Consider the following 25,430-nt stretch of genomic DNA (forward strand, 5'->3'; position numbering starts at 1 on the left):
TTTATTTTATTTTTTTTTTAATTGAAACACGAAGTTTAGTAGGTGTATGACTTTAAAAACAATAAAATCTGCTGCTTTTTTATAAGCATTTGTGTCTTACTCATTAAACGTAATAAATTAAAACCTTTTATTATAATTAGATAATATAATTTAGTGTACTTCTGCTTACTAAAAACATACAAAAAGCCAAACGGAAAAAAAATCGCGAACAAACGAAAACGAAAAAAAAATTTTAGAAAGTATACAGGTAAAGTTTTTTTTGAAATTTACATTTAAAAGTTCGCGCCGTAGTCGTTTCTCCTTTTCGCTTTGGCTTCCAAGAAAAAGATATTCCAAGTGTAGCCAGGTTCTTTCCACCGGGTCGTTTCAACGGAGTGGAGGTCTTCCTCTTCCTCTGCTTCCCCGGCGGGTACTTCGTCGAATACTTTCAGAGCTGTAGTGTTTTCGTCCATTCGGACAACATGACCTAGCCAGCGTAACCGCTGTCTTTTAATTCACTGAACTATGTCAATGTCGTCGTATATCTCGTACAGCTCATCGTTCCATCGAATGCGATATTCGCCGTGGCTAACGCGCAAAGGACCATAAATCTTTCGCAGAACTTTTCTCTCGAAAACTCGCAACGTCGACTCATCAGATGTTGACATCGTCTTATGTCTCTGCACCATATAGCAGGACTAGAATAATGTGCGAATTATAGAGTTTGGTCTTTTTGTTCGTCGAGAGAGGACTCTATTTCGCAATTGCCTACTCAGGCTTGCGTTGGATTTCCAGGCTGACATTGTTGTTGGTGTTAAAACTGGTTCCAGGATAGACGAAATTATCTACGACTTCAGTGTACTGAAATATTCTATGCGATAATACATAAAAATTAGATGTTTTATCTAAAATAGTAAACAAAAATCAAAATAATATTTATTTATTGTTTATGATTAAGGCTAGAAACGCAAAGACCCGAATAAATAGCAAGAGGTTCAATACAAATATCGACAAGCAGTAAATCTATCAATTCAGTACTTAACTCAAATTTATATACCATCCTATTTGTAACCTCTTCCTTTTGCAGAGCCACACTAAAAGTTTAAAACATTTGTATATATATCATATATACACATATCTACGCACATATATATATATATATATATATATACATACATATACATGTATATATGCATATGTGTTCCACCCATAGAACTGAATTGTCGGTATCGTACACTTATCGTACATTTATTGTATATGTTTTTGTTGTTATGACGGGCATTGCCACACTATCATTTCCATATTGGCAATATATCCTATTTTCCATCTTGTTGCATATGGCGCATTTTGTTGTTGTAATTGTTGGAAGGATGTCTCAACGAGATAAAAAGATATACACATGTACATCTGCATACACACTCACAAACATTACTTGCCACATGCCACATGCTACATGCAACTGAGTCACTCGAAAATTCACTGTATTTGCATGTTTACGTGTGCGTTTGAAAAACTAAGGTCCACACACACATATTTACAAATTCCTTAGTATGAATGAAAATTCATGTGCTCATATGTGCACCCACGCCTAAATAAAATATAGTGCTTGTGTGCATCTATAATCTATTGCATCTGTCCGAGCTTGTGATGCTGGCCTGTAGGGAATTCCAGCAGTTTATTGCAAATGTTTATCATACGCCTCGTACAACAAATACATAGTTGTGAGTTTTGGAGAGTATTTAAGAGTTGAACAATTTGTTGCAGTTTTGGTGAATTTAAAATAGTTTTTGTAGTTTTGTATTAAATATTTCATCTGTACTATGTATAACTATGAGCGCTATCGCCAACAATAAGTAAAATGCAATAATATTGGGTATTGGAAAAAATCTTTTCGTATTTCTAAAACTTCAACTTATTTTTTTATATTTATACTAAAAAATAAATAAATTTTCGTTGACCACTTTTTGCCATTTTTTTCGCTGGAGACATAATTTCATCAGTTTAAAGCTTTTATTAGTGTAAATCGAAATTTCGAAATTTTAAAATTTCCAGAACGGAAGCGAGCGAACAATTGTTGTGCTACACGTACTGATTTAGAATTGTCCCCGTAAATTGCACTAATTTCATTGGTGGCTTGCCTGGCATTCTTCCCTTTTTTTCAAATTTCAAAATATTGCAAGTTTCTTCATTATTTTCACTCATTTTTGAACAGCTGTAACTTTTTTTTAATTCCTCGAATTCAGTTTTTTTTTTGTTAAATGAAGCTTAAAATCTCACCTTTCCAACACTATATAGTATGACACAATGTGATTGGTAGTACTGGAGAAATACGACTGTAACGACATCTATTGTCAAAATACGAAAATTCTTTTTCGACTATCCAATATTTGATTGGCAACAGCTTGAAATTGCCGTGTCGTACACTTTTCAGGTCAATTACTCCAAACCAAAAAACAGTAGCCATTTCCTTGCCAGCATGAAGCAAAGCTTATGCATATTTTAATTATCTTTAATATAATGCTTTTAAATCTGTAAAATGACTGTGTTTGCCAAAATGCAATTTTATTTCATGTTAAAGTTTTTGGCCATCAACTTAATAACATTTAAATTAATTTGAATAATAAATACAATTCTGTGAGCATTTTTCCACTGACCCCAATTGCCACTGGTCAACAGTGACATTGTCCATATATGTACATATGTATGAATTGCAGCTTATATCTTTCAGCAGTAATAGTTCGGCTCAGTGGATTTGAGCTCAGCCAGGCGATGAAGTCAATTTTATTGCCCAGCATATCCAATGTCCAGCAACCAAGCTGTTGCGGTTACTGCCATCCAAGTACATTTAACCAAACAAATTTACATGCACACCAACACAAGCACCACCCTGCCATTTATCCATCAACAACACGGTTGCATAGTTGTGCCAATGCACTGGCTTGGTCAGCCTTCATCACATTCACTCTCAATTCGTTCTTTCGTCTGAGTAATCCGGTGTCCAGTGTCCAATGTTTATTGTTCATTGTCCATTGTCCGTTGTCCAGTGCATTCATCTAATAGTTATTGACCGATATTTTGTTCTGGCTATTTGTTGCAAGTATACAGCATTTATTGACTTGTTATTTTCTTGTGTTTTTCAGTTATATTGTTTTGTGTATTCCACTTTATTTGCTTTTGGTTTCGTTTGATTCACGTTTTTTGTTTTTGTTTTTGATTTTCCTTTTCTGTTTTAATTTCATTGTTGCTTTTGTTTTTGCTTGTGTACATATTTTCTACTTGAGCTGATTGAACATCCAGCAGCGCACACAAATTGCTTCCTCGCTTATTGAAGGGGCATAAATTCAATAGGACACACCTTGCAACAATGTTTCATTGTGCTGTCACTGGGTTTTGTGCATTTGCTTTGCTTGAGTGATTGACTGACGGCTTGCTGATTCTCTTGTAGCGCAGGGTGAGCCAGGCAATGTATGGCTTAAAGGATAATACACACATGTAGGTGTGTGCAGTTATTGTGTATGTGGGTGTCTGAAATTGAAAGGGTTGTTGAACGGTGCATATATATATATCTGACTTTTATACAATTTCCTTGATGTAGTAAGACTATGGAAACAATTAGTTGGCTGTTTTGGCTGCCTTAGGTGAGTGAGTCGAAGTCGTGGCTATAATTTGGTGAGCGGCGGATTTAAATTTCTTTGGGAAGTAATTTGAAAATTCTGTTAAACCAATGTAGCTATTTATATTATAGGAATGCAATTATTGGGGTTATACAGCTCCCGCATAACAAAGTCATCACCCCAGATATATTCCACCTCTATGAGGGTTCTTTCAATACTAAAAGCAAGCAAAAAATAAATTTTTTCTCATCTAGCTTAGCTTCTTCTTCGATGCAGTTTTTACCTCCTCAATCGTAGCGTAGTGTCGTTCTTTCATGGGCCGTTTCAGCTTTGGGAACAAAAAATTCACTTGGGGAAAGATCTGGCGAATACGAAGACTGCGACACGATTAATGTGTTGTTTTTGGCCAAATACTCGCGCACCAGAAACGATACGTGAGGCGTTATCATGGCGTAAAAAACAATTTTTGTTCGTCCACAAATTTAAGCGTTTCTGACTGATAATATTCATTATTGGCGGTATGACAATTTGGCAAGAACACATGATGCACGACGCCTTTTTCGTGAATGTTCTCGTATTTTCTTCATGCCGACCTTGACAGCATAGGTAGGGATATGTGTTCTCTACAAAATAATCGAAAATCGAAATCACGGTTAATATTATATTTTTATCCGATATAAAGTGGGTTAAACTTCAATAAATATAAAATACTAACAATGTTCCATATCACGATAATATTTAAGATTTGAAATCGACTGTTCTGAAGCTTAGGATAAAAAATTTCAATTTTCCAATACTATGTCAGACTATTACAATTTATGTCGTTGTATACTAGAATACACTGTTCGAGTCGAGATGGACGGAATTATAGGGATAACCGATGTTGTGTCTTCGATTAATTTTTCTTTGCTGAGTTTCGAAAAAAAATCACATGAAGCCACATATGGTGGCTACAGTGACCCGTTTCGTTTTTGGTCAAAAAGTTAGTGATAATCATGCTAGAATGTGACGGCACATTATCATGCTGAAAAAGCTTTGCATTTTCTGTTCATAAATCCGGTCATTTATGACAGATTGCTTCGCGTAAACACCTCAAACGGTCAAATGCCATTTTTTTAATCCTTGTAATGAATTCATGGTGAACCAAATCACGATAGTGAAAGAAAACGATGTGCATAACATGTTTTGAGCAACTTTGACTTGACGGTTTTTCGGTTTTCACTCAATTTTTGAGCGTCATTTGCTAGATTGTTGGACAGTTTCGACGTCAGTTTTATAAACTCTCGTATTATCACCAGTAATGATGCATTTGGTAAATGTGAGGTCAATCATTCTTTTGTGACCTTTAATCGGCAACTTTTTTGCGAAAGACTAAGGTATTTTGATGCGAGTCTAACATTGACACGATTCATATCCAAATCAGCAAAATGTGTTCAGTATATCCAGAAGAGATGAGAGATCCTCTGCTATCGCTCTGATGCCAAGATGACGATTTTCAAGCATTGTTCTTTGGCAGGAAGTTGGCGATGAATACTTTGCGCCATTTAAATTATTGTGTACCGATAAAGCTGACTCCTTACTTCTGCAACATTTTCAACGATTCTGTATCCGGTAAACCATGGAAACACAAAATTTCCACCAAGATCTATCTTAATTTTTTTTTCGAAGGAAAAAAAAACAACAGGCAAACTTTTCGTGTCGTAGAAAAACTGCTGCCGACACACACTAATAGGCATACAAGTATGAAGATCAAACTGGAAATAGAGTTTTACCAATTTAGGAAAAAAAATGTATCGATCCGGGTTGCCCACGCAGTTTAAATGAATCATCATCAATGGGTATCAATACATAGTTCACCTTTTTGTTTGTATAATAGGGAGAAGGATCGAAAGCCGGAGTGCGGAACTTTAATCCGCTAAACCTAACCTACTCCCAACTCAGTACTCTCCCACGAAATCACCGGCAAAGTACAGGGTTTGTTCGGAAAGTCATAGAACTGAGTCGATTTTGAACCAATAGTTACAATTCTTTAAAAACTTACAGGCTCCTTCTGCGTCGATGAAGCGCTGCCAGCACGGTTTCCAAGCATTGAATGCGTTACGGAAGGCATACTCCGGAACAGCCTTGACAGCCAAGTGGCAACTGCTTGGATTCCCTCTGTCGTCTCAAAATGCTTGCCTTTCATCGGCCTTTTTAGGCGAAGAAACACAAATATCTTGGGATCATACCCAAAGATCCATTACCCGTCACCTGTGATTATGTTGTTCAAAAATCGGGGGTCACTTTCACACATGTTCAAATTTTCTTGGCACACTTCCACTCGCCGCAATTTCTTGTCGTCAGTGAGCAATTTTGGCACCATTTTCGCACACATCATGCGCATGTTCAAGTGCCCGGTTACAATGTCATGAGTTACAGATTTTGATAAATTTAACATCTGGGCAATTAAACGAACGACGGTCTGAGTTCAAAACTTCGCGCGCACGAGTCACATTGTCGGTTTTTGTCAAAGTCGCAGGTCTCCCAGCACGGTCCTCAACAGCGAACTCTACCCGGTCCTCCAAAAAGGCTTGGTGTCACTGAAACACACCACTTCTTGCTAAAGAAACATCTGGGTAAGCTTCCTTGATCATATCAAATGTCTCTATCGCAAATTTATCAAGTTTCACACAGAATTTAATTGTGTACATATGCTCTAACGAACGCTGCATTTTCAGCCTGCACCACTCACAGAAACGCGTTGCGCGAAAAAGTTTGTCTAGACTCCCCAGGTGCTCGGAGACAACTGACCAGCCGCTCGTTCATTAGCTAGGAAGAAAATCAGCCTTATTACTTTCCGGACAAACCCTGTACTACTTCGTGGTAGAGACAGGACATTTAAGTCTCCTCTATTGTGTGGACTGACGGACGCCTAACCTGTTAAAAAAGTTTCAGTTTTGTTATTATGAATGCTGACGCTTCGCGAACAGTTTTCCATTTCTCAGTCGACTGACACATGAGTGTCGTTAAATTATTGACCGGAAAACTACCACCGAATGTGGTCTTTAGCTTTTTCCCTTGTATTTGAAAAGTATGGCACACGTCGGACAGTTCGAACTAATGTCATTGTGGAATCTGGCAAGCTAGCTTCTAAAGCACCCATGTCCACTAGTATTTGAGTCAGATGGAAATGCAGGTTCTCATGTCCTTTGGGGATGTTTGGTATTAGTTCAGCGTCATTTAGCTAAGGAAATATCACTTGTAGGTTTGTGGATCAAGGTAGTGTGGCCATACCTTTCTCTACTCTCTGTACTCCACTTAAACTTAATAACGATAAGTTATTTAATTTTAAACAATTAATTCTTCCAATTTATATAACTTCTGAAAGGTGTGATTATTCGCTAACGGGTAATGTCAACAATCAGTATTTCGTTTACAAAATTTTGAAAAAAAACTAAAAAAATCTGCATTTATTCTTCTCTACATAATTCGCCGCAGAAAATTTAATTTTCATTATTTAAAAAAAAAGCATAATAAGCACTGTAAATTGTATATTTTAAATTAGTTTGTGCATGCCGAGCGCATTCTGCGTACCGTTATCATTAGCTGTTGCGGTCATATTTTAAATTAGTCCGTAATCAACTTAAGGAAATTGCATTTTATCCACTCATTAATATTTTTCCCATGGCTTTTCAGAAAGTGTGCGGCTTATGGCAGAATCTCTCATTTCTCCGCGATTCGCTTTCATTCCATACACCTACGAAGCAACAGCTACCAGCGGACACCACAAAATCTAAGCTGCATACATACAACTACGGACATTGGATTGCAGGTGCGCCAACGCCAGTGTTGTTGGCAGATACTAGAGTGCATTTCCAGCGTTGACAGTTGAACACAACGAAATTGACGCGTTGACAGGCAACGGCTAGTGCTGAAGAGGCGGGTGGGCCAACAAAGACTAGGCGGCTAGTGGGAATCTACGCGGCGTAGCGACGCAGCGCGTGCACAACTGAAAGGACTACACAAATTATGTGAGTATCGGAAGGCGAGTGGAAGTGTCTGACAAGACACAGAAACATGTTACGTATACGCCACGTAGCGCTGAGCTTTTCAAGCCAGCTGATACGCGCGCGCGCAAACACGCACCTAGACGTGTCAAGTTATCTTATGATATCAAACTTAACTATATTCGTTTTTAATAGATTTTTTTATTTTGTGTTTACTTTGCCTCGCAGAATGTCTTGTACTGTTTCAGAGCTGCCTTCGGGATGTCACCTGCGTGGCATGGGCTCCACCTCATCCTCTGCGGTAGCGACGGTGGCGACCAAAGCACAAAGTGCTGGCGGTGGCGGTGGCGGCGTAGGCGGTAGCACCTCAAGTACAGGTGGTGGCAGCAATAGTGGCGGTCTCAATAAGGGCGGCGGTATACATGTGGGCGGCATGCTGAGCACGACGAGCGCGCTGGGTGTGACAACAACGAGTTCACGTGGTGGTTCGGCGGGGAATGCGGGGGCGAGTTTACTGCCCGAGACGTTGATGACGACGACGGCGATGACGACCAGCACAACACAACGACAGCAGCAGCAACAATCACAGAAACCCTGCTGTTTTTGCTGGTGTTGCTGTTGCTCGTGCTCGTGGTAAGTGCGGGGCGGGGCGAGGTGGTTGGCATGCAAGCTCGTAGATCTGCACCTTAAGTGCCTTGCACTTTCTTGCAGCTATTGCTGTGCTACGCTGAAATTCCACAGCTTGATACTTTGAATTTCATGTTACTGACAGTTTTCTATTTGCTCACAAATTTTTCCTCACACTCTTTTCTGCTCTTTTATTTTATTTTTGCTCGCATATTTCTTGCGTTGGCTGCACTTGGCGTATCGCTGTCGCACATCGCACATCGCAGGGCAAAGTGGTGAGTACACGAACGGAATTTATTAAAGATAATATTAAATTAATTTCAAAGTGCTTGAAGAATTCTTGAAAGCGAATTTAAAATTCTACTTTAGTAACTAAATTTGCTTAGTTTACTGCTACACAGTGGATTGCGGGTAGTTGTTGGTAGACAAGGCAAAAAAGAGTGTGCAGTGTATCGGGTGTTTGTGTAAAAGAATGGACTAAAAATAGAAATATTCAGGCTTAATTTAACTCATGATATTCTTTTGACGCATATTATTTACTTTTCATTAATTATTTTATGTTCTTGGTGTACTTAAATATTGTACGTGAGGTAGCTTAATGAAACACAGGAAACACTATTTTAGTGCCATGATAATAGTTAATAGATAAAATCGGGTCAGTACTACCACCAACTCCCATATACTACATATAATGATTTTCGTTTTTCTAACAAATATTGTGCCGAATATGTTAGTTAGTGTATGAGCTCTAAAGAGCATATGTACTTATATATAAAATTGCTTAGATACCCATCCTCTGATTGACGTTTCACATCTTAATGTATTTCCCTGGCTTTTCCAAACTTAGCCTTTCCTTACTTGTTTTATATTTCTTTCGTACTCTCTTTATTATTTATAATTATGATGGACCTACTTCAATTATCAAAAGCAATAACCTGTCTAGGGCCACCAGGACCTTGTCTCTTTATTCAAAAACACTTACATGTATTCTGGCCGCTATCGACTATACTACGGATATTGTGATCAAATTGAAAGGTGAAATTTTAATTTTTCCTTTGCGTGTTTTCGAATCGGTAAATTTTTATTAAGGTGAAGAAGAAGAAGATTTCTATGCGTCGTTTTGTGAGGCTCTAAAAGTGAATTCTTCGATTTTCTACTATTTCTGAATTTATTGAACAGAGAAGTGCGATAATGCACAATCTCATACTGCATTGATTATTCGTGATCATTTCACCACATTTCAACTAATATCGTGCCGCAACCACCGCATTCGCCTGATTTACCTTCGTGTAACTTCTGGCTATTCAGCAAATTCACATGACCACTCCGAGGAGACCGTTTTGACTTAATTGAGGATATAAAAGCTGAATCGGAAAAGGCTATGTTGGCCATCATCACGGAGGAGTTTTCCAAGTGCTACGATGACTTGAAAATTCGTTGGCATAAGTGTATTGCAGCGGAAGGGGATTACTTTGAAGGAGCTGGAATGGACAAAATTCACCTTTCAATTTGATCACAGTAGTATCTCTAAAGGATGTTGAAGTAAATCCTGATCAAGACAGTAATATAGTGGTCCGATATCGGCAGTTCCAAAAAATGAGCAGCTTCTTTGTACTAAATAGAGGGGCGAAAAGCTGAGGGACTAGTTCGTATGTATGCAGACAGACGGACATGGTTAAATCAACTTAGCTTGTCAAGCTGAGCATTTATATATACACTTTATAAGGCTTAAGATTTTCCTTCTGGGTATTACAAACAACGTGGCAAACTTAATACACCTGTTCAGGGTATAATAATTGAATCAAATTTTTTAAATTGCATTTTAAAAAATTTTAATTACAAATAATTTATAATTTTTAATCTCAAATATCGGGTTGAAAAAAAATTTAATCTCAAGCTGTTAAATGAAAATAAAAAAAATAAAGACAATTTTTGTTTTGAATTTATATATAGTATATTTTAATTATATTTGATTGCTTTTAACAATTGTAATCCTTCAGTTTCTTTTTTTATACTTTTTCCAGATAAAATTTTAAGTTTTTAATCCAAAAAAAATTTAGAAAATTTAATTTAAGTCCCAAAATTGAGACTAATAATTGAAAATCTAATTTTAATCCACAATTAATAAATTCCTGACCCTGGTGCTGATATGATCCGTTTTGGTGTACATATACCAACTTAAGTGAGTCAAAGACGTCGATTGGTTTCATTTCTCTGATAATCTTAATTTTTAATTTGGACTTTAAAACTTTTTAGAAAAATAGTTTAATTTATAATTTTGGATTTTGAAATATAAAATCATATGTTATTTATTCGCGGAGCCAAACGAATTATTTAAGCTTTTTTATATAGAATTTTGGCCAAAGAGAAAAAAGGATGAGAATATTATTAAACATATTTTTTAATTAGGAAAGGTAAAACCTAAAAGTTTTTGGGCCAAAATCCTTTATTAAAAACTATTTCTTTACTCAAAACAACATATCACGTGAAACTGAAGGCATTCGCTCCATGCATAATAAATGAGTAGCTAATTACTCATCAGATGCTTGTCACGGCCATCCGCCTACAGTATATACCGAGCTGTGACCTTTATGCTCGTGCACTTTGCCATTTGAGAAATTCTATTAAATCTGTACAACTTTGCAAATAAATGTCATTTACTGCTGACTCTCAAGCAGGCGACAGTACGCAAAGAAAGCGAGGAATAACGTCAAGTGGAGAGGAAACAAAATACAAAATTGTCAGATTTCAATTAAGTCTAGTTAAGAAAATGCTACAGATGATTTTTTCCCAGTTTAAATACACACACAAACACATATACATATATATAAATACATACACAAATATATAGCAGACGGCAACAGAGCGCTTATACATGCACATACATATATATATGTGTATATAGCACTGCGCGAGTTGATATGATTGAATTAAACCTACACAAGCATTCCAACCACAAATGTTACGTATACGCAGTGCTGAGTGCGATGCTCTGTGAGCAAAGCGCCAATAGAAGCGAGCCGAGCCACGTTGAGTTCGGTTGAGCTGAGCCAAATTGCCAAAGAGACCAGGCGAGTGCGAAGTTGAAGCTGTAACAGCACAATGCGGTGGTGGAGTAAGGTGTGTGGGTTGCTTTCCCTCCAGCTGAATGGCATTGTGTGTTGAAGCGCAGCGGGGAAGGAACTGAATTGCCCGAATTTTCGATGAACTTGTGCACAAGCAGACTTTCGCCATTCATTAAACGCGAGCAAATAAAGTGCAGGTCAGGTAGTTGGCAAAACGAAGAGGTTTCGAAGGGCCTCAAGGGTGGCAAGGCGCCTAATATTGACAGGGCAGAGTGTGTGTGCGCAGAAAAGTGTATATCGAGCAGAGCGAGACAGGCAGCCATGTAGTTGGTTGGTATTATTACTGATTCGAATGCTTGAAGATTTGAACTCGGCATGAAATATTGTAAAAGGGTTGTTGGGAAAAAACTTCAGCGAAGTAGATAACCGTAGATTTTCACTTCAGCGCATTTGCTTTCGACTAACTAAAAAATACTTTGGTTTTACCAACTGTTTTCTGTGTCTTTTTGTGCACTGTCTTGTTGGTATCCACATGTTTACCTTACTCCACTTTATGCTCCACTCAGCCTCGCACGCGTCAACGCAATCGTGCGGTCATGGTCGTTCAAGTGCTGTGCCAACACACACTTACATGTATACAAGGAGTATGTATAGATACAATGTAAATAAGGTTGGTATCTGCTACAGTCACAATAATGCCATTTTGCGCCTGTTTTGTGGCACAGCTGCTCTGATGGGTGAGCTGTAACCGTAGCAAATCCATAAAAACGAGCATGGTGTGAGGCACACGTGGGCGTCCAAAGGGCGTACAACATGACTTCTCACACACTTATGCGCACACCCACACATTTATACCACGCAAGTGCCGAGGACAAATAGAAAAAAATATGTATGTTGTAGCAAATCACACACAAATCGTAGACGTCAACAACCGCAGCATGGCTGGACGCTCGGCTAGGCAACGGGTTCATTCATTTAATTTTAGGCGTAGCGCCCAAGGTACAAACACACAACTAGTACATATGCCGATATGTGCAGAAATTATTTATTTTTTATGCAGCTGGTTGTAGTTGTTGTGTTGCTAGCGCATTAGCTTGTGGGAAACCTCATTAAGTTATAGTTTAATGAAAGCCCGAGTTTATAGCGCCAATTAAAGGACTATACAGCATTTATTACTAATACCCAACACTTATATTGTGCGTGTGTATAACTTGTAGGTGTAAAATGGCAGCAAAACATCAAACGAACGCACATCAAAGCATCGCTCTGCCTACATTTATGTATGTAATGTACATTTGGTAATAATATTATAACTTCCCTAATTGCTCCAATCAGATTAGACACATACCATATTACCCTGACTACCAGCGAAGCTCATGCAGCAGCAGACTACACTTTCACGCTTTCCAACGCTGCTTCATTTTACGAATATTCTGCTTACTTACAAGCGCCATGGAAAGCGCAGCTGGCGCTGCTTGGAAATGCCTGAGCGTGTGGATGCTGGAAATTCGAACTCACGCATTTGAATTGAGAGCGGTCTCATAATTCGATTGTGGGAGTAGTTTTTGGAGGAAAGAGAAAATGCTGCTGAGAGAGAAAAATAGATACAGAGAGTTTACAAGGAAAAGCTTTTTTCGTACAGACATTTTTGTAGGGATACCAATATTTACTATATAAAAAATGTGCTTCTTTAATTTTGATAAGGTAAAGGGGTATATTCACCTAGTTTCCATCCTAAATTCTGGTACAATACTTCTATGTTCCATGAAAAGTTCGCTAAGAGAGTTGAGAACACTGCTATAGTCATTGCGGCCTTCTCCGTGTGTGAAACTTAAAAAATTAATTTCTTGAAGATAATGTCCTATGGTTGGAAAAAATCAAAAAAATTTACAAAATGGTGCCGTTCTGTTTTGCTTAAAATTTTTTCTCGTTTTTGAACTGCCAAAGTTTTTTTTTTGATCATATTCAAAAACTGTTATATAATTTTTGTGAGAACTATATATAAAATATCACGGAAAATTTTGATAGTGATCGGATGTATTATAATAATGGGTAGTCGAATAAGTCTTTCCACTTCAACTTATTTTTTTATATTTATAATAAACTTTAATGAACCAAATATCTAACATTTTGGTCGAACATTTTTTGTCATTTTTCTGTTAGAGACATTATTCAATCAGTGTAAAACTTTTCTGATTTCTCGGCGATAAGTATTTTCACAGGTTTCTCTTAAAGCCAACTTTACTCCAATAAGGAAGTTCTGCATTGAACGAAACAAACGGTAGTCCGATGGTGCAAGGTCAGGGCTATATGGTGGATGCATCAAAACTCCCCAGCCAAGCTCTTCCAGTTTTTGCCGAGTCATCAAAGATGTGTGTGGTCTAGCGTTGTCGTGATGTAAGACGAAGCCCTTTCTGTTGATCAGTTCTGGCCGTTTTTTTCGATCGCTTGCTACAATCTCATCAGTTGTTGACAGTAAAATGTAGAATCAATCGTTCGACCAGGTTGAAAAACTATTAGTGGATGATTCCTTTCTAATCCCACCAAACACTCAGCATAACCTTTCGAGGCGTCAATCCTTTGCGACCATTTGTTGAGCTTCACCAAGCTTGAACCATGGTCTTTTTCGCACATTACTGTCGTATTTAATCCACTTTTCAACTCCGGTTACCATTCGCTTCAGAAATGGTTCGATTTCGATTCGTTTTAGCAAAGAATAGCAGATGTTAATTCGGTCCATTAAACTTTTCGCCGACAATTCATGTGGTACCCAAACATCGATCTTCTTTTTGTAGGCAGCCTTTTTCTAAATGTTTTAAAACCATTTGATGATAAATGTTAAGTTCCTTAGCGTTGTCATGGCTGCTTATGTGATGATCCTGGTCAATATTTTCCATAATTTCATCAACTTTTTCAACGATATGTCGACCAGAGCGAGGTGCATCTTTCACATCGAAATTTTCAGAACGGAAGCGAGCAAATCATTGTTGTGCTACACGAACTGATACAGCATCATCTCCGTAAACTTCACAAATTTCATTGGTGGCTTGCTTGGCATTTTTCCTTTTTTTATACAAAAATTTCAAAATACATATAGCAAATTTCTTCATTATTTTTACTAATTTTCGAACAGCTGTTTTTTTTTTTTGATTAAATGAAGCTTAAAATCTCACCTTTCCAACACTATATGGTATGACACAATGTGATTGGTAGCACTGCAACGACATCTACTGATAAAATACGAAATATTTTAGTTCCAAACAACTGTAATTAGTTTCGTTTCAAACAAATATTAAGAATAATAATATTTCTCATTAGTTTGCTCCCTCGCTGCTGGCAACACTGCTTACTCACTTGTAGTAAAAGCTTTCGTTTGCCGCTCCGGCATGCGATGCACCCCAAAAGTTTACGCTCGTCACGAAATTTCATTCATAAAAATGCCAAACCATAAATGAAAAGCTCACGAAGGCTGGCGAAAAGTTTAGCATACACGAAGCTATTTGCAATGAACATTTCGTGTGTTTTTCACAACATGAGCGCTGGAATTTCGTAGCATTTTCGGGCCTATGCTTACAGCCAAACAAACACATATGCGTGGAGATGCCAACCCCTGGACCCGACTGTGCGAGTGTAATCCACACATACATGCATATATGTGTTGCTGCGTGTATTAACACAGTCTCCCTTGGTTATATACATATGTATGAGTAAATATATGTTTGTATGTTTGCGAGTGCCCGTGTGTGTATGAGTGTGTGTGCGTGTACTCTTCCGTCCATGAACTATGACAGCAATTTTGATTATTTGACAATAATGAAGCGACGGAAAGCAATGAAAATGTTGGCAAATATTTTAATTATGCATGTTGAATGCGGCATAGACGCAGCCACAGCAGACACAGGGGCATTGCGGAAGTAATGCAGCAAAGTTGCTCCCAAGAATAATGAGGATGCTAAGGATGTGGCGGAAATTGAGTTCGTATTGTTTAATGGCGCGCCATGACAGTTGTGGATGAAATGTGTAAATTCAAGAGAAAGTGTGGCATGCCTACGGGATCTCAGCGCTGAACAACGCCCTGCACGCGTACACAAACACATGGATATATGAATGTGCGGCGGAGCAGAGCGGCAGTGGGCGGAGTGGCGATATGCCTTGGCAATATTGGCGAGCAGTATTTGAAAGGATTGTAAAGAAAGGGTGACTTAAAGAAATTTGCATTCAAAATTGTTGATTTGCTCTACAACAACATTCTTATATATAATATATATTTGTAAAATGTAGATGTGTGTGTTAATGCGTGTATTGCTCAGTGGATTCTCACCACTTATTGTTTATTGCCGCAACATTCCTTCAGTTTGCTGTTTGTCTGCCCACCTTTGTGTGTGTTAGTGCCTTTTCAGCAAACACCCCACTATTGGCGCCCGTTTGAGCTGCTTGCGGGCACCTCGCGTGCCGGCTCTCATTCTGTGGCAGCGCCCCTTGCCCACTTAACTCTATGAAGTTAGCTGAAATTTTTTGTTTATATGCCTCGAAATATACATTTCATATGCGTACAAATACACACACACACGCATACACGCGCGCCGAGTACCTGTGTCGATAAGCACCCATACAATGACGGGCGCGCCACATGTGGCCGCATTGCGCTGCACACACGGCACGCACACCAGCGCCGCTCATGTCATTGCTAGTCGTCGGCGCTTTAACTCATCGCTCGCCTTCAATGGAATTCAGTTGAATTTTTTCGCTCGTCCAGCTAACGCGTCGCTCTAACCGCAAAAAGTAAAAACCACTTTGTTTGGATTACAGCTCACATTGTGGTGCCTTTTGTTCGTGCGCAAGTGTGCGTGTGTGTCTGTGTCTGTGGCACTAACCTTTGCATACTACATTCAGACGAGTTTTCACTTTATTGCGTTAGTTTTCACTAATGTTGAGTGGCGTGCCCAGCATAAATTCGCCGAAAAAAAATTTTCGTGGTGTGATTTTACAAAAGTGTATATCTCTTTTCTGAAAAAAAAAACACGAAATTATTGCCATAAAAGTGGTTACAAAGGCATTGTGATCCATATATTGCCTGCATTGCGGCAACGGCGTGTGTGTAATTAGCTAATAGCGTTTGTATAGTATTTTTCTGCGCGATAATAACAGCATACGCGCATACCTCGCAACACACTGCATATATATACGCATATATACACATATATAAGTATATATATATATATATAAATTAGTGTATTAATTTTATTATGCGGGTGCAATCTAATGGCTTTACTGCGTCTAGTCACTCGGCTACACCAAAGCTGGACATGAGCACGCATTGGCAGACGGTGACACATTTTGTGCGCAAAAAGTTTGGGTAATCAACTCTCTGTGTTGAGCCTTAATGTTGTTATTGCTGTTGTCACTATTGTTCATGCTACTATTGTTGCTGTTGTTTGTTGTTTTCTCCTCTTCCAGTAAATTGTTCTTTTTTTCCTCCGTCATGCTTGTGTGTATGTATGTACGTTTTTTTTTTAATCTATTTTGAATGCAGTCATTGGCATCAGACTATGCGTCACCCTTTATTTATCTACTTAAGAGTATTAGCGGTTTTAAAAATTGTTTTGAATTCAGTTTGTTTATCTTTGGCATATTATAAGGTATAAGAAATAATTAATAAATATTATATTATTATCAAAAATTGACTTAATATATTATATATAAGTGATTTCGTTTTTTATTTACAATAATATTATTCACACAAATAATTACAATATGTGATCCAAATTAGGTGACTCGGAACTCATACGGAATGAGCACATATTATTTTACCTTCATGTTCTAAGTTTTACTTGTTCGTAGAAATGTTTAAAAAATGTGCAAAAAAATCCGGTTTTAGATATCAAAAGTTTTACTATCTCACTCCGCTTTTTGATTCGTTTTTGATAATTTTTCTCGAACCTCGAGAGGTATAGCGTTCACTTCAGCATGAATTTTAAGTTTAAGCTCGTCAATGGTCTGAGGATTGAATTTATTTTTTTAAATTTATCCGACGGGTAGACATCAAATCTAGAGTTCTGCGTGGCCTGGCTCAAATAGAGCAATTTAGCTTATTAACTTCGGAAACTTCCGAAATCTGCAAACAAACACCTAGTAGAAATCAGCGACGAATCGAAGGCGGCTTATATGTTTATTTATGTTTAATGTCTTATTACGATAGACTTGCCTTGGTTGAGTATATTTCGTCAAAAAATGTTAGTTGTCTAATTTAAAAAGCTTGGAGTTTCTTAAAAATTGGCATTGTTAAGTAAATCTGAGCATTTTAATCAAGTTTCACACAAAGAAAACGCTTTTCGAACAAAATATATCCCTGTAAGTCTTAATTCTATATATGTATATGTACGCTAAAGAATGACTCAAACAGTCTTATTTAAAGCGAAATTCTTCGAATTTGTAGGAAACTACAAGGGTTACGAGCTTGCTAAGACAGAGACTTCAGCTCTCTAGCTGCATAAGGGCAAGCAGCTTCGCTGGCTTCTTGCGGTTCACTACTTGATGGCCTAGTGAGCTTTTCGCCCTCAGCAAAGTTTATCTTTCATTAGTCAAAGTAGTTCTAGCTGGTTACTGTCCAATAAGGATTTATTCGGTAAGATTAAAAACCGATAATAAACTTTATTTTAGTTCCGAACATCTGCTGCTTGGCAATGGTTACAAAAATGTTGAAGAAAAATTCAAATTTTTTATGGTGAAATTCAGGACACTGAAATCTTGTCTTTATTGCTTTCGAGTACTATTCAGTCTAACGGGCAAAAAAAAAAACAAAACGGTTTGTAATATCAATGAAGTTCTTTATTCCTGCAAAAGTGCATTCGATGCCATTATCTATGGAACTCGATTTCTTGTCCATGGCTACCACGGCTACGCTTGCAGAAGTCCAGACGCTTAACCCAATTTTCGACACTTTTTAAGTATAAATCTGCCAATATCGCTACAATTTCGCATTCGAAATTCGTACGAAGTTCATCAATCGTCGCTGGCTTGTTGGCATAGTTCATAAATTTGACGTAGCCCCACAGGAAATAGTAGACGGCCAATTGACTGGGCCATTTCGTGAGATAACACGTTCACTGAACTTGGTTTTCAATAAATCGATTGTGACATTCGCTGTGTGGCTTGTGGCGCCGTCCTGTTGGAAATATTCGGTAATCATTGACCGGTAGTGATTCATATTCATATTCTTGCTCATCACGGAATAAGTACAGCCCAATGACGCCGCCGGCCCATAAACCGCACCAAACCGTAATTTTTACGGGATGCAATGGTGATTCATGGAATATAGATTGCTGCTTGACCAATAACGCATATTTTGCTTATTGGCGAAGCCATTCACCCAGAAAGCTTTATCGCTGAAGATGATTTTTCAATGAAAATCCGAATCATTTTCAAGTTGTTGCTCAGCCCAATTAACGAACATACGACGATTCTGGTGGTCAGTTCATGCGTCAATTTGATATTGTAAGGATGTAGGCCAAGATATTTTCGAAAAATTTGCCACAACGACGTCACAGAGATGACCACCGAACGACGTGTGAGAGACTGATTTGGATTTTCCTCCATTGATGCGCTAGGCGGCAGCAATATTCTCGAAACTACGACACTTTGTCTCACTGGAACGGGAATTTTTTGTACTGTGTCCGTGGATTCAAATTTTTCCATTAAACGCCCAATTTTTGATTTGACAGGCCGATTATGACGACCATAAATTGGACGTAGCGCTCTTAAAGTTGAGGCCACTGACTCCGAAATTCTGTAGTAAATTTTAATAATTTTGACTCGTTGTTGAATCGTCTTTCCATTATGAAATGGCAAGCCTTACTGAAGAGAAACGTCAAAAGAGCGGGAAAAATGGCGTCGTTTGCCGTCCCTATCGGTCTACTTTTGTAGCGCCGTTTTGAAAAAAACCCCTTTAAAATGAGGACGCTGTTAAATCAAAAAGCGCATATAATATTTATTTTCTTTCATAAAATAGCGATTTTATAGAAGATATGAATCTGTTTGGTATTTGTCATCAAAGCATTTAAATCAAAAAATGCATAATTTCAGTTTCTTGAGAAGGCCAGAACGTCGGAAATACAAAATGGCAAACTTGAAGAAAAGCTCATTCTACAAAATGTAACTTCAATATGTAAGATAACTAGAAGAAATCCTGGAGTTTGCAAAACGGCTTAAAAACCAAACGTCGTGATTATCCATCAACATTATATTGTCAATTTGCTTGCGTTATAAATGCAAGTTCAGCAGACGTTAAGTGAAAAATGTGCTTAAAGTCCGGTGGAAATGTCGTATAAATCATTTAGCTGTTATATGTAATTGGCTGTCATTTTATATTTACATTTGAAGCTTCCATTTATGGCAAAGCAATTAGTTTTCATGTCCAAAATCAATAACGGAAAACTATGCTATTTTTCAATTTGTTCATTTCAGCACTCTTTGTATACCTTTTATGTACACATACATATATACAGACGTACGTAGCTACTGCACGCTGTCCCACTGTCCACAGAACAGGTTCCGCTTGTCGTTACAATATATGTAAATAAATAAACCTGCCAAAACACATGCCACCAATCGACATGCTTTCAAATGCAATCACACACACACACATGTAAACGTACACATACATAAAATATGCGTTTGCATATCAGTGTCATGTCCACAGCCAAACGTTCACGTTTCGCCTGCGACACTTGAGAAGGCTTTGCTGGCAGTCGTTGAAAAACTGACTTTAGTTTTCCTTTTACGCTTTGCTTGCTTTATTTGCCCTTCAACGCGTGGGATTTTAAAACGCAATGCATAAGTAGTGTGCTATGAATAGGTGTGACTTTAATTGGAAACCAGTGACGGCTTTGCGGATTTTCTCTGTTACAATGGTGTCGAAGTGAGGGGGGACGTATACTAGCTTAGTCACTTGGTATAGATAATGAGAAATAGTAGTGAGTATGTATTAGAGTTTCTTGGCTCGTGTTAGTTAGAAAGGTTCTTAATAGTACAAGGGACGGTGAGTTTGGGTTGGTAGCTTTGGTAAGAAAAGGACTGCTTCTCTCACATTCCTAAGTTTTGGACATCCAAAACTAATTTCTTGAATGCACGATGAACCAGCGTTGAATATAGAGGTCCTGAGGTTAATTTTACAAATGTAAAATTTATGATTTTAGTTGATCAAATCTGACACGTAACAGTTTTTTTTTAAATTCAAACTTGATTTGGATCAGTCAGTTTGTATGGAAGCTGTTTGTTACAGCGGCCTGATATCGGCGGTAACAATCGCAAAATTTCAGATCGGTACTTAATGTAGATACAGATAGACCGATAGACAGATTTCGCTAAATCGTCTCAGATCATTATTCTGATCATTTACATATTCTCGGCAACAAACTGCGACAAGTAATTTTCACAGGCTTTTCTTGAAGTCAACTTTACACCATTCTAGTGCGCTCGTAAGCTCCTGTGCCGCAAGAAACGCATAAGCGCAATGATCGCATATTACGCAACCATCGATGTGCCATACGTTTTAAGAGCGGAAGGGGGACAAAAAATTCAATATGGAATGGTATGAATGAACAAAAATTTTATTGCAGATTAATAAAGTGAATATTTTCCGCGTTGTGTTAAATAGATACCTTTTAATTTTTTTAGCGTAAAGAACATTTAAAAAATTTCAATTGTTTAAAAAAAAATTATGTAAAATATTATTATTTAAACAAATGGATCATGAAAAAATATTTGTAATATAGCACGAATATTTTTCTTTGACTTCACAAAATTTCATCGATTTATCTCCAGTAGTTTATGAGAAAATAATTCTACAATATTATCGTCCGCTAAATTTCAACCTTCAATAATTTTAACAAAAAAAAAGAATTTTAACGAAATATTTATATCACGGAGTATGCGTCTGATCCCCTTCCTAATGAACTGTTAATTGTCAAAATCGGAGATTTTTCGAAATTTTCATGGACCACTTGACGTGGTTTGACCCAGAAATGTGTAGTCTAGCGTTGTCGTCATGGAAGACAGAAGCCCTTTCTGTTGATCAGTTCTGGCCGTTTTTTCCGATTGCTTGCTTCAATCTCATCAGTTGCTGACAGTAAAATCATTCGATCAGGCTGCAGCAGCTCATAGTAGATGATTCCTTTCCAATTCCATCAAACACTTAAGCTTAAATTCTCACCTTTCCAGCACTATGTGGTATGACAAAATGTGATTGGAGATACTACTGCAAAGACATCTATTAACAAAATACGAAATGTCTTTTTCGACTACCCAATATATACATTATGGGGTCTCCGACGTTTCGTTCTGGGTGTTACAAATTTCGTCGCAAACTCAATATACTAAATCACTGAATTCCCCTTAAAACTGTGTGATATGGATCCTTGCTAGCATTTTGAGTTTTGAGGTCTTCACCAACCCTTTGCTGACGTTCGTATTAAAGTACCTAAGTGATTTCATTCTACTTATTTATTGCATGTTGTACATGCAACACTTGCAACAGGTTCCTAAAGGTGCATATACCATCGCCATTGCTGTGCATACATGCTTACACATCATTGTACTACTTAAGTACAGACAAGTATTTACATATGCGGGCTCAAATGTGTGCGCATAGTTACTTCCACTGACACATGTACTACATATATATATATATATATATATATACATATGTGTGTCTAGATCCCTCTCAAGCACCATGTCAATATTGTCCTTAAATGTGCCAAAACAACAACAATAACAATAGAAACAAACAAACAACAACAATGCCTTTGTGCCGCATACAAACAGCACTGAGCCACTGAGCCACTTATGTGCACACCTACGAGCACAAGCTTACCTATATAAGTAATAAGTAATAAAACAAATGCAACTGTTGGTGGCAGTCAAGCACTCGTAATGTATTCTAGGAGCACTGTAAGCGAAACCACGGCAATGTCAAGCTAATGGTTGCTGTTAGCTTACCTCAGACCTGCCCGGCTTGGCGCGCACTTCCGTCGCCGAGGCCGAGGTGTCGCATGAGTCGAAAGTTTTGTAGCGAGATTTCAGTTCTTGTGCACAACAACACTTTGGTGTGAGCCAATTTGTATGCGGCCTACCCTATGGCGGCACTGCCACTAGTGCCCGAGTGCGCACTGCTGCCGACAACTTTGGCTAATTATGCAGTTAAAGCAACAAAATGCTTCAACATATTGCGGTACTACCGCGCAACACTGCCTTCGCTGTTTGCTTTAATAGTTGCAGTGCTTTTTCAATACAACAACTGGTACAACCGGGCGTATGAGTAACTATAATTAATAATATACTTTCGTTTCGATGGGTAAGCGCGTGCGTGTGCATGTGTGATTGTGTGCGTGTGCCTGTGGCAGTGTGTTGACCAAGCTTTGAAAAATGGTTTCTTCAGCTCGGCCAGTGATGGTGTGGTTTTAATGATCGCCAACAACAACAACAATAAGATATTGCTTAATAATAGTTTCATGTGCATACGCTTGACTGCAGGAGGTGGTGCTAATGTGGCAAATGATTGATTGACTAGAACAAAGGAAATGCAATGAAACGAAACGAAACGAACGAAATCTCTCTGAATTGTGTTGCCTAAAATCGAACTGTATGACCATTCGGCAACGTGATAGTAGTGTTTGTGGTACCTGTGGCAGACGTTATGAGTGAACGTTGGCGAAATTTGTTTAAGAAATTGAAACAAAGGTAAGTTTGTAGCTGACAGCGCTAACAAATGATTATTAAAGTGAAACTGCAAACAATTACTTACAAAAATGTTTATAGATACAACAACAAATATTGTTTTACCTCATCGGTTTGGAAAAGCATAAACTGGAGCACTGTTTTAATTACTGGCACATTGTTGTGCTGAAATCATTGTTTGGGTTTATCGATTTTGACTTACATTACAAACTATCGATTGAATGTTAGATAATTGCTTATCTATAAAAACAAAAATAATAACTGAAAGAAGTAAACAACTCTGTTGATAAAAGTTTGAAAATAAATCAGTAAAATAAAGCAAAAAGCAAAGCAAACCAGATGGGAAAACGTGTTGTCGAAATGATAAGCGGGTAAAAATAAATTTCCATACAATATATGTGTACAAATATAGGTGAAAAGCCGATAGCGAGGATAAATGTAATGCTGAAGCTCTGCTAAAAATAAATATATTTGTTGCTCAAGCGATTTTTGAAAGTATGTAGTGGCGTAAAATTAAAAGAAAACAAAAAAAAATTTAACTGGATTGTAACATCGAAGCTGTAATACGCTGTACATGTGGCATAAAAGTGTATAAAAAGGTTCTTATATTGAATTTGATAGGTCAGTTTGTATGGCAGCTATAAGCTGTAGTAGCCCGATTCCAATAATATGTTGGCAGATTGTAGCGTTGTCTTAGATAATAGCCTCTGCCAAATTTCGTGAATATAACTGTACAAATAAAAGAGTTTTTCATACAAGAACTAGATTCTGATCATACAATTTGTATGCTATAGCTATATATTAGCTATATGCTAAAGTGATCCGATATCGCTGATTTTAACAAATGTGCAGCTTTTGGGGGAGTAAAGTAGAAGAGCGAAATTTCAGTTCAATGTCTTAATAATTAAGGAATTGGTTCACGTATAGACTGATAGGCAGACCGAGCTAACAAACTGAGTTTGCTGACATTCTCAATGCTGAAAAAAGTTTAATATATAAGATTAAAATATATATTTTAACGTTCTGAAAGCTTAACACTTTGACATCATAAATTCAACTGTGCCACCGATCACAAGCGGCTGCATACAAGTTAATATTCTATAAACAGAAAAGCATTAGACTACATAACGCAGATTTGCATAGAAATTTGTGATAAATGTGATCAATGAGGTAAAATATAATTATAAATACCTCTATTAATAATTCTGATTTAGATATACAAGTATATTCAGATTCAGATAGATTCAGTATAAATTCAGATAGATTCAGTATAAATAAGTACTTACCGAAAAGAGTAGCATACCTCTAGGCTGTAGAAAAAACATCTGTTCATTGATTGATCAGATTGTTAGAGGCTACGGAAGCAGTCAGAATTTTGCTAGCCTTGAAAATAAATTCTTTAAAAGTAGCTGGTGATGCTTTTAACTAATTATACTACTCAAAAAATTTGAAAGAAAATTTTGCGACTGATGTGACACATCTTTGAGGTGCGCTGATTACGAATTAGAGTTCAAAAATTTTCCATCACATACAGTTATTTTTGCCTATTTTAGAAATGGTGGTGGTTCGATCCGTACACTTCTTTACTACAACACAAAAAATCTTACGTGTTAAGAAATGTTTACTATAATTTTCGGTTTCAGCAGCCTAAAACTAGCAAGAAACAGCCTCTAACATCACAAACCCAAAATGATTGTAAACTAGTGTTATTATTGTATTTTTTTGTTTTTATTTTTACCTAGTAAAAAAAAAACTTTCTTCTTCGCGCCGAAATGTAGGCAACCTTTTTCAGTACAATTTAGAAAGTAACCCTCGGAGAAGAGAGTGAGATGATTGTGCTTTGATATTTCGTAAAGTGAAATATTATAACATATAAAGTTCTATTTTGTTTAAATTGTTTCCGAGCTCAAGAAAAGTGTTTTAAATTTAATATTCAAAAAACTAAATATTTAACGACCCAAACTAGAATTAGTTCATATGAACTCTATCACCTTGAAAGCCTTTCACATTTTGTCTAAAAAAAATCTAATTTCCACACTTCAGAACTGTAATGCAAAATTCACGATTCTGCCACATTTCCTATGATCGCACGCCAAACAAAGAAAATAAATAAAAAGTTACACGAAAATGTACTTCAACAAGCCACCTCTAAATACATACACACATATATATATAAACTACAACTTATGTATATAAATTAAAAATGGTTTTTATGCTAGCGCTGTTGATGGGCACTCGCGTGTGCGCCTATCGCGGATTTTGTGACCCCACTCTCTGCTGTCGAGTGTATATGTACTACGTACATATGTACTAAGGCAATTATGCCAAACGTTCCTTTTCTCATTTCCACCCACTCCCACCACCGCGGATGCTCGCGCAGCACGCACATACACGACGATCACACTGCTCTGACCGGGCTCTCCTTC

General features: G+C 37.5%; 1 protein-coding gene across 1 annotated transcript in view; it reads left to right on the forward strand.

Moving 5' to 3' along the window:
* LOC126755278 (regulator of G-protein signaling 17) overlaps positions 1-25,430 on the forward strand; it is a 60,339-nt gene that overhangs the window by 19,406 nt on the left and 15,503 nt on the right. Inside the window, exons 3-5 of the mRNA XM_050467727.1 lie at positions 7,269-7,603; positions 7,808-8,212; positions 8,473-8,481. Of these exons, the coding sequence (XP_050323684.1) occupies positions 7,809-8,212; positions 8,473-8,481 (413 nt within the window). The 5' untranslated portion in view covers positions 7,269-7,603; position 7,808. The remainder of the gene's footprint in view (positions 1-7,268; positions 7,604-7,807; positions 8,213-8,472; positions 8,482-25,430) is intronic.

Source organism: Bactrocera neohumeralis, chromosome 4 (assembly GCF_024586455.1).
Source record: "Bactrocera neohumeralis isolate Rockhampton chromosome 4, APGP_CSIRO_Bneo_wtdbg2-racon-allhic-juicebox.fasta_v2, whole genome shotgun sequence".
Classification (NCBI taxonomy): domain Eukaryota; kingdom Metazoa; phylum Arthropoda; class Insecta; order Diptera; family Tephritidae; genus Bactrocera; species Bactrocera neohumeralis.